The sequence below is a fragment of the Stegostoma tigrinum genome, chromosome 11, assembly GCF_030684315.1.
Source record: "Stegostoma tigrinum isolate sSteTig4 chromosome 11, sSteTig4.hap1, whole genome shotgun sequence".
NCBI lineage: Eukaryota > Metazoa > Chordata > Chondrichthyes > Orectolobiformes > Stegostomatidae > Stegostoma > Stegostoma tigrinum.
Genome location: NC_081364.1, coordinates 27,092,767 through 27,102,654, shown reverse-complemented (window position 1 = coordinate 27,102,654; position 9,888 = coordinate 27,092,767). Strand labels below are relative to the sequence as shown.

The following is a 9,888-nucleotide window of genomic DNA, read 5'->3' as shown; positions in this document are numbered from 1 at the left end:
TCTCAATATTCATTTAATTTTGAATCATGTTATATCGGTTTCACATTACAGGTGTATCACTTACAAACATGCACAAAATTGTGTAAAATGTCCATCAATGTTCACTCCACCCACAAGATGATGTGACTTTGTACTGGACCCTTCTCACTTTCTGGTGTGAATTTCTATGAGAGCTTTCAAGAAAAAAGATGGAAACTCCCTGCCCAATTCAAAAAAGCCAATTAAACAAGTTTAAGAATTCTAAATAAACAATAACATTAAATTGAATGAAATTAACTAACCCATTTCACCCTTCCCAAAATGTTGTATTGACAACTTCCTTCAGGAATTAGCCCATTACTTCCAATCTGTACTTAACACATCTGTTGGTAACCCATTCTCGAAGCAGAACCATCTGCGAAAATTTGCTTCCTCCCACCTAACTTGACTTTGTGCTCTTATATACTGTGAGGATGCCTAGTTGTCTAACTTTTGTTATCTATTCTTATCTAAATGTTCCATATCCCTTCTTTTTATAATTTTAAAAGCTTCAATTATACAACGTTCAAAGCTTACAACTCACCAAAATTAATAAATTCACTTAAGTTAATTCTGAGGAGACCTAAACTTAGATATGATCCTTGTAGGAGCAAATTACTGCAGATGCTGGAATCTGATGAAGGTCAACTGGGCTTGAAATGTTAGCTTGCTCTCTCTCCATGGATGCTATCTGACCTGCTGTAGTGTCTTAGATGTGACCCTTTGTTGTTCTCCCTGCACCCTCTCTGGAGTTTCAACATCCTTCAAAGGTTAAACTATCTAACAATTTTCCTTTGACTCACATACACTTTTAGTGATGCCTAACCCATGGAGAAAATGATTACCTGTATAAGCATGTCAAATGGTACTCCCACTAGACATTGCAAAGCTCCAAAATAATATTTTTATATTCACGAGTAAATTTGTTAAGGCTGATTCTGGTCTGTAAAGGCTATGTACACCATTAGTTACTTCATGCACCGTTCCACTTATTTAATACTGAAGTAATTCACTTTATATTTTTCCCTGTTTTGAAAACAGGAGTTGGAACAATCAAATATGAATAATAATGTTTTTTTTAATTGTATAGGTGCTGGAGCTAGAATGGTGAAAAGAGTGCAGAATGCGTAGAATTCTAATAAAATTAAATGTCCAAGGGAATAATCAGGAAATATGCAATTTTGTGATATCTATGGAACAAGAAAACTTCCCTATTTTGATGCATGTTTGATGTGCAGTTACTCTATATTTCATTCAATTTCTGTTGCACAGACTAATTGACTATAACTTTCCAAATTATAATACTATAGAGTTCTTAAGCCATATTGATACAGTTAGCTGCCCCGTACAAATTTACCATTACTTCTGACACAACATAATTTTGTTTCCCATAATGACACAAAACATTCGACATTTCAGATCATAAGAAAAGTGAGTTTTCTAAATTCATGTAAAATGAATACCCATGCATGGTGTAAACTAATGTGTTTTAAACTTAAATTTCCTTACCTTGAATACCATGAAAATATGATTCTTTCAATGATCCACATTATCTGTCATCTGAGGTACTAAATTAATATTCTGCATCTGGCCATATTAAAGAAAAAGAAGGTACTGAAATTATGGTGAAAATGAGGATAATTGAGATGCTGGATGGGCTAAAAGTTGTTAAAGGAATTATTGATTATGAAAGCATAAAATTGATAAATCATCAGGTCTGCACAGTATGTTTCTGAGTATATGGAGGCAGTCAGAATGGAAAGTGCAGACAGACTAACCATAACCATCCAATCCTTCTTAAACCCAGCAAATCTGTGTCAGCCAGTTTAACTTCACTGCTAGTAAGGCTTTTAGGAATGAAAACTTGAAACAAAATTACCAGTTAACTTAGCTAAATGTGAAATGAATAAGGAGGGCCAGCACGGTTATATTTAAAGGTAAGTCGTGGTTAACCAATCCGAAGGCTGAACCATGCATATTTTTGATGACAAGTCAGGAACCAAAGACTAGCCAGACTAAAGATTGGTTATTCAAACACTGGCAGCCAGGACAATGTTCAAAATTATGTAATTTTTCAACAGCTTGTACTTATAATGCACCTTTAAATGTGGTAAAATGTTTTAGTGCACAGTAGTATTGTCATCTGAAATAGATAATATCAGGTGACATTCTTGAAGAACTCACTAGATGCCAGTCATTGGATAGAGTTTACCAAACTTTGCAAAGGGCTTTCTCTTCTGAGACTGAAAGAAGATGCAGGCACATTAAATTGTGGTTAGATTGAAATTAGATTGGGTTGAGAAAGTGGCTAGCGGTTGTTGCTTCTGGTGTGTAAGAGAGACATGCATAATTGTAGCTGATGAGAAAGTGTGCAAATAAAAATTTTTATTGACTTTTATTCTCCATTAAGTGGTAACAATCAACACTTAAAATATCTAAACTCCTTTCCTTTTACTCATTTCCTTGCTTATTTTACATGTAATTTTCTTCATATCATTTTATTGATGAAATCACTAATTTATTCTTCCATCATCCATTGCTGTGTCCATCCTGAGGTGTCCCAATGGGCTAGTGAAACAGCTATTTACCCTAATATTTTTTGAAATGATTATTTTCTTCCATTTCACATTGTTTAGTCGCTATAGCACCTATTCATGTATTTCTTATCAATCCTGAAACAGAGAATTTAATGTTTAATCTGATTTATTGGTATAAATGGAAATATGGTGATACATATTTGGAAACAACCAATTTTTCAATAAATATTTAAATCAATTTCTCGAAGTCAATCCTGTTAATAATGAGACTTTTCAAATTAATCCTTAGGAGGGCACTGTACACTAATCCTATGCTGAACAGTATGGTTTCTGTTATAAACCTTAGCTCGTCTTTGCTCTACTGTACAGTTCTGTATTATGATAATGCATATCTTCAATTCTGCTAATCTTATGCTTCATTAACTTTATATACTAAACCAATATAGCCTTACAATTTTGTTCAGACATTCATATACTATAATTAGACAAAAATGTCTTGAGTAATCTGAAATTGTACCGAACTGCCTCTTCTATATTATACTCATCCTTTACTGAAATACCAGATTGTTATCAACTTTGAATAATGCAATGTGACTTAAGATGGACATTGTGCAAATTTGGCAGGGTAATCTTCAGTCAGGTGCTAAACTGACTCAAGGATGAGGTACAATCGCTCTCATATCACTTGATCTTTGCACAGTGTGACATAGAACTTTAGCGTGGTATGAAATCCAAGTTTAAAAGGTACTAAGAGGATCTTGATTCTTTATAAGTTTAATCTTGGATTTTCTTAATGCTTCGGGAATGAAAATCTCCAACCTGCAATCTAACAATAAGACTTTGGTTATTCAGAAACCAAGATTCGTACAATGAACGTGGAGTGGTTTCACTTGAGGCAGACAAACAATGATTCCCACCCAGCAGTTTAATTTTGTTATTTTCCAAAGTGCTTCGTATTCTACAATATGGAAATTCAATATATAGGCAGCCCCTGTGCTCTGTAAATTGGCTTCAAGAGTCAGTGGTAACTCATTTCTACCTGTGCATTTATTTATTCGCTGCCTTGGTTGAATTTTGTACTCCTGCACATTTCCTTATTTTCAATGCAATGGCTGCTTCATTGGTGGATTAATCTAAATTTGTAGATGAAGACCTGTTGGCACTAGGAAGATGTAAACAAATCTATAGGAGCATTTTTTTGTGGCCACAAGAGTTTATACTGAGGATGTCATGAAGGCAGGAGTTTAGATACATTGGAGATAATTTCTCAAACCAACTCTGCAGGAGAATTAGAACCATAAAGTGAAACAACAGACTTTTGTATCTACTATATTTTAAAGTGGCTCTTTACAAATCCTACTTTATCCCTTTCTGTATTTTACTTATTTTGCATTAACCACATATTGTATTATGCAACACCGTTTCCAGGCTATTAAAGCTTAGTCTACTAACTTCATCCACTAATCCTACATTCTACCAACAGTGTTGCATTGTATACCAGTATCAAATTCTGGTTGTACGAGTTTTCTAAACTGTACTTGCTGCTTGAATCAGCGCTTGAAATTATACACAAGTTTTCAGAATGTTCACTCCAACTTATTTTACGCACGTATTAATGCATTTGGTTAAGAAATATTGCTTTCACCAGAAATTAATTTGTTGCACAAAGTTTGCTTTTAAATTGGCTTGAATTCTTATTTTCCACTAAGTCAAATGGAATAATTCCTACTCTACCCTCAAAAGCTCAGAGAAGGAAATGTCAATGAGATGAATACTTTCACCAAAGAATGATGAACAAGTCTGTTTGTTAATAGGTAGCTAGCACCAGGCAACCGGTAGCAATGACCAAACTGAACACCATCATTAATTAGCACAGGCAGTATTAACAGGCAAGATCCTAATTTAAAAGGATATGGCCATAATTGGGCAAAACTCCTGTTTCCAGCTATGTTCCTCAAACTTAATTAGCCGAACCAAATTTTGGAAAATGATGGGCGCCATTGTAATGGCACGATAGAAGTAGAGTTAGATAGTTCACTCATCCTAACGTTATTTCACCGTTCCTGATTTAAGGTTATTTAGCTAGTGGAAGTATCAAACATATTCTAGTCGTGACCTTTTCGGGTTATAATATTACAGTAAGTTTTAATGAATTTAGTTAAATGACTATTTTAGCAAACGAAAACCAGCGTAAGCAGCTTCCGGTTCTGATTTTATCACTGTTATATCCCTTGGGATACCATTTTATTTTGGGCTGAATTTTTTCCGGATTTTCATTTTTAAAGCAGACCTTCGAATTCTTACTTTGTAACATAGACAGGCACAATAATTCATGCCTAAAACGAACGTCACTCGTTCCAAACACTGTGCTAATGCCTGTCAGATATCATCTGCACCTATTCTATTTTGTCGCTTGACCATTGTCTGAAATGTAGCATGAAGGCAAAATACTGCTGGTGCTGGAAATCTGAATTAGACCCAGACAGTGCTGGAGGAGCACAGCAGGTTTGGCCCCATCTGTGAAGAGAGAAGCAGAATTAACATTTCGAATCTGGTATCACTTCTTCAGAACTGGAATATAGAAACACGCCCATGCGACTAACATGAAGTGTGGCATCACGTAAAGGAAGGAAGGGAATTTTTTAAAAGTATGGTGCACTCCTAAATATCTTTAATGATGTGGCTTTGTTGATTTTAAACCATTCTCCTTAAACAAGCATTCACATTTCACTTCTGCAAATATTGATCTTGATCAACTTCTCTTTTTAAACCCTTACAGTTCGATTCCCGAATTTCCCAACTTCAAAACAGGCTGAGTGTGAGGATGTTCTTTTAACAACACATTCTCTCATTTTCAGTTGAATGACTGGCCAGCAATCCTATCTTTTCCTATTCAGGACAGTGAATGATTCTGAATCTACAATGTGACACCACCTAACTTGTTGCTGGAGTGGGAGCTTCGAGACCGGAGAACTGAGCGAGCAAATTTGCCCAGCAGTTTCGGATAGGGACGGGGCAGATATAGAGGGGCTATTTCTTCAGTCCAGTTCAGACTGTGAACTGAGGTGAAGGGGGAGGGGTGTCAGAAGACTGGAAACATTTAACAAGTGGAAAAGGACCTCACTAGTAGTCAGAGGGCGGCGCGTTCGGGCGGTTCAATCACAAAAGTGAATCAATTCCCTTTCTATGGCACAGTATGAGCGCGTCCGCTCGATAAACTCTCATTGGCAGGATCTTCACTTCCTTGCGGCAGACACCTCACAATCTCATGTGCCAAGTGGACAATGTGTGTTTAAGTATAAAAAAAACTATCGAGATAACTGCCTCACAATGCAACACGGACATTGCTTGCTCAATACGAAGCTATAGGAGAAACGGATAGAGAGAGAATCGGTGGTGGGGCGGAGGTTGGGGAATATCTTCATCGCGGAGCAAATTTGCTTGCAGCGCCGAGAGTCTCAAAACACTGCGCAGATTAAGGTGCCTAAATCATATCGCAGTCCCTGGCACCAAGTGATCGCGGGAAAATACAATCGGGTCCGCATTCATTGTCTAAAATGGGAAGTTGTTAGATCATTCATAGAGAATTCTGCACGCTGTTCGTTAGCACCCCCCTCCCCCTCCCCAGAATAAAAGGTGTGTATGTGTGTGTGTCTGTGTGTGTGTGTGCACTGCAAAGGTATTTAGTGGGTCTGCTGCGTTTTCCCAAACGAACACGCCCAAATAGATTCGGTAGATATATAGAACCTGGGAGAAGATCCAGCTCTCATTGTGGGAATGCCTAGACCCTGTGCGATCTCCAACCTAGCCTCCCATTGCAATCTCCATACGTGTGACACGCATACAGATGATGGATAATCTGTAAAAAAAAAGTGCAGGATATCGATTCTCCCACTGGGATTTACAATACACGCTGGTTTGAATGTGGGTCCACGGTAGCTGAGATCACAAGGGTCAGTTGGTTTCTCAGTAACTTGGACTTGTTTCTGCCTGGAACTCTGATCAACAAGCAGACGAGAAGAATTGCATTCACCACACAATCTGAAGCATGAACCGAAAAACGCGGCGCTGGCTCTTTCACATTTTCCTCTGCGTGGGAATTGTGTATCTTAAAATAGGGTAAGTGACAAAGATTGTCGTGTCTGCATGTGCCAATATTTCGCAGTTCAAGCGCTGACGATATGATTATGTTTTAGTGTCTGTAATAACAAAGTCTGCCGTGCTGCCTAGATCCTGAAAACTGACGAGCACAAGTTGCGTCTGCCCCAGTGCACGCCAGATCCGATCCATTGGGGGAAAGAAAAGTTTATCGCATATTTGAATGGATAGAAACAGAACGGTGTAAATCCACGCATACATTAAGCGTTTGGAAGAGGCAGCGAAAAGCTATTTCATTATCCGGTCTGGGGCTGGAAAATCAATCGATCATGGCATTTTGCGTTTACCAAAGTTGTCAATTTGGACTCAAATGCACCCGATGCCACCGGACTTATCCAAACTTCCCCATTCTCTAGCTCATAAACAGTTTTTATTGTGATTGAAGCCGGATCACAATGCAATTGGAAGCGTTGCTGAGGAGAGCAGTTCTGAAACAAAAAATGCAATGCACAAAGTGGAGCAGGAAACGCGGTTCCTTTTTGACATTGAGGGCTGCTTCGATTCTCCATGCTTTGATATGGAGACCGGAGCTAACAGCCAGCACAATGGGAGAGCTGGGGCTTTGCACGCTCGCGCTCTACGGTCCGTATGGTAGATCGATCACCGCGTACAAATGGGATAGAGCTACCTTGCCGCATTAACCCTAGCTGCTTCTCCCTTTTGCATGTAGTACCTGGCTGGTCAGATCACTCCGAGCTGCTCTCTTTACAACGTGCACGGAGAGATCGGGTATCAAAGTAATGAAGATCCGGAGATTAAAGGGTGCTTTCTTAGGGATGTTAATGTATGAAACCAAATGTTAGAACTGTTCTAATTTGTGAAATAGTCGCTTTTGCTCCAGTAACAGCCCGGTGTTATCATTCACTTGAATATTTTAACAAGTTTGATTGTACATCAGCTTCCACGTTGATAGGTGGATATGACTAATTTAACCGCTTTGTATCAGGATGCAGTTTGAATATTAAAATGAACTCCATTTATTTTCGACCACATTTCCATGTTTAGTTGATGTGGGACTGTTTAGCAGTCAGTGAGCTAAATACTTTACCTGTTGTTATCTGTAGTACACTGGGAAAGCTTACTTTGTGTTTGGTCAATTAATACCTCCCATAATTCTTGGACAATTGTGGGGCTATTTCTGGAGGTCTCGGCGCGAACTGTGGGCACACCTTTAGCTCCAAGTGTTCATCGTTTGTTTGTCTTTTAGCTGATGTGTTTGAATCTAGACATTAAAACTGAAGATCTGTAGAGAGAAGGGGAATTCCGAAAGTCCTGATCCTTGTGCTGGAGAGTTCAGGTCGCTCAGAGTCCAACTTATGAAAAGAAGAGGCCCAGTTAGCTGAGCGCTTCACTCGATGTGGCTGAAACCCACGCAAATGAGATAATTACGAGAAGAAACTGTGCAGCCTTCTCGGAAAACAGCTAGATATGACTTTAGAATGATTCAAGCAGCAAATTGTGTGTTTGGTGTTAATAATTAGCGACGGTGCTTGCTCCCTCTGTTTCTCCTAATATCTGCCTGTTCTTTCCACAGGGGATTTTCTTCGGTGGTGGCCCTGGGAGCGAACATTATCTGCAGCAAGATACCGGGCCTGGCGCCTCGTCAGCGGGCGATCTGTCAGAGTCGTCCCGATGCCATTATCGTCATCGGAGAAGGGGCTCAAATGGGAATCAATGAGTGTCAATTCCAGTTCCGATATGGGCGGTGGAACTGCTCTGCACTCGGTGAAAGGACTGTTTTTGGCAAAGAGCTCAGAGTTGGTATGTAAGAAAATGCAAACTGACCTGTCTATTCTAATCTTTCACAACGTAAGTTGTCAATATAACCACCACACAACAGGGAATTTGTTACGAAATATATAGGCAGGAATCCCCCTCTTCCCACACTACCTAAGTTCAACTTGCTGTAGAGCTGGGTGAACACAGCAGGCCGGGCAGCATCAGAGGAGCAGGAAAGCTGACGTTTCAGGTCCGGACACTTCTGAAGGTCCCGACCAGCTTTTCTGTTCCTAAGATGCTGCCTGGCCTGCTGTGTTCATCCAGCTCTACACCTTGTTATCTCAGATTCTCCAGCATCGGCAGTTCCTATTCTACTTGCAACGTTTTCGTCGATTTCAAATCAATTTCACAGAGTGTGACCATCCGAACACACACCAATTAGGAGGAGGAAAAGGCGATTCAGCCCTTTAAGCCTGCTTAGCTGTTCTGTTTGTAAACTCACACCCACATGCCGGCTTACCCCAGATGACCTTTCATTTCCTATGTTGAACTGGAATGTACCTCCGTCTTAATCCAAGGACTCTGCTCCCCACCTACTCAGGAAGAAAGTTTCAAAGACTCACGACCCTCCCAGAGAGATGGAGAAAATCTCGTCATTCTGTTTTAAACGGATCACTCCGGATTTTTAAACTGATGTAGATTATCCCCCAAGAGGAAGCACCCTTTCCATACCTACCCTGTCAAGACCCATCTGGTTCCTGTATGTTTCAAATGACCCATTTCTCACTCTACTAAACTCCAGCGGATAGAAGCCTAGCTTGCTCAACTTTTCCTCCTTAGACAACATTCAACTCCCTCCCCCACACCACACAACACAACACAATTCAAGGTATCAGCATGGTAAAGATTCTTTGAACTATCCCCAACACATATACATCCATAAGTAGTTCCAATGGTGAATCAGTCCTTGTGAGTTATCAAAATAGCCACTAGCTGAAAGTTTGAGTAAACTATCTTGTGTATTAATGAGGCATTTACTGTTTGTGAGTCATCCCCTGGAGAGTCAGTATCTGGACATATGATTCACCTGCAGAATTTTCAGGTCAATTGAAATGCTTGATTTGTTTAAGGATAAACCTAAGCGCGTCTTTAACGTGTGTTTTGGAAAGTAGCTCAAATCTTTTTATGATGTGTATATTTTGAATGTTCTAACATGAAAAAAATCAAAGAGATTCTCTGCCAAGGGCCGGATCCGTCTTAAACAACCACCGCCCCCCCCCCCCCCAACCCCCGTGAGGTTAGTTGCTGTGAGGGCCCATATCTAGAGATCTCCATTGACCAGTCAGATTCCCTCAGACAGCAGTGCTCCTCCATTACCTTTGGAGCTGAACCAGCAACATCATGTTGTTTCTTAATGACAACACACAGGTAGCCGCAGTTCTTGGAGTGTGAGCAA

At 39.7% G+C, this 9,888-nt stretch overlaps 1 protein-coding gene across 2 annotated transcripts in view; it reads left to right on the top strand.

Moving 5' to 3' along the window:
* Window positions 1–5,945: 5,945 nt before the first annotated feature.
* The window catches only part of wnt7aa (wingless-type MMTV integration site family, member 7Aa), a 30,457-nt gene continuing 26,514 nt past the window's right edge, over window positions 5,946–9,888 (top strand). Inside the window, exons 1-2 of one of the 2 annotated variants that reach the window (XM_048548144.2) lie at window positions 5,946–6,674; window positions 8,248–8,474. In XM_048548144.2, the coding sequence (XP_048404101.1) occupies window positions 6,604–6,674; window positions 8,248–8,474 (298 nt within the window). In that variant the 5' untranslated portion in view covers window positions 5,946–6,603. Of the gene's footprint in view, window positions 6,675–7,514; window positions 7,627–8,247; window positions 8,475–9,888 lie in introns of those variants that run through there. The other variant, XM_048548145.2, reaches the window with a different exon arrangement.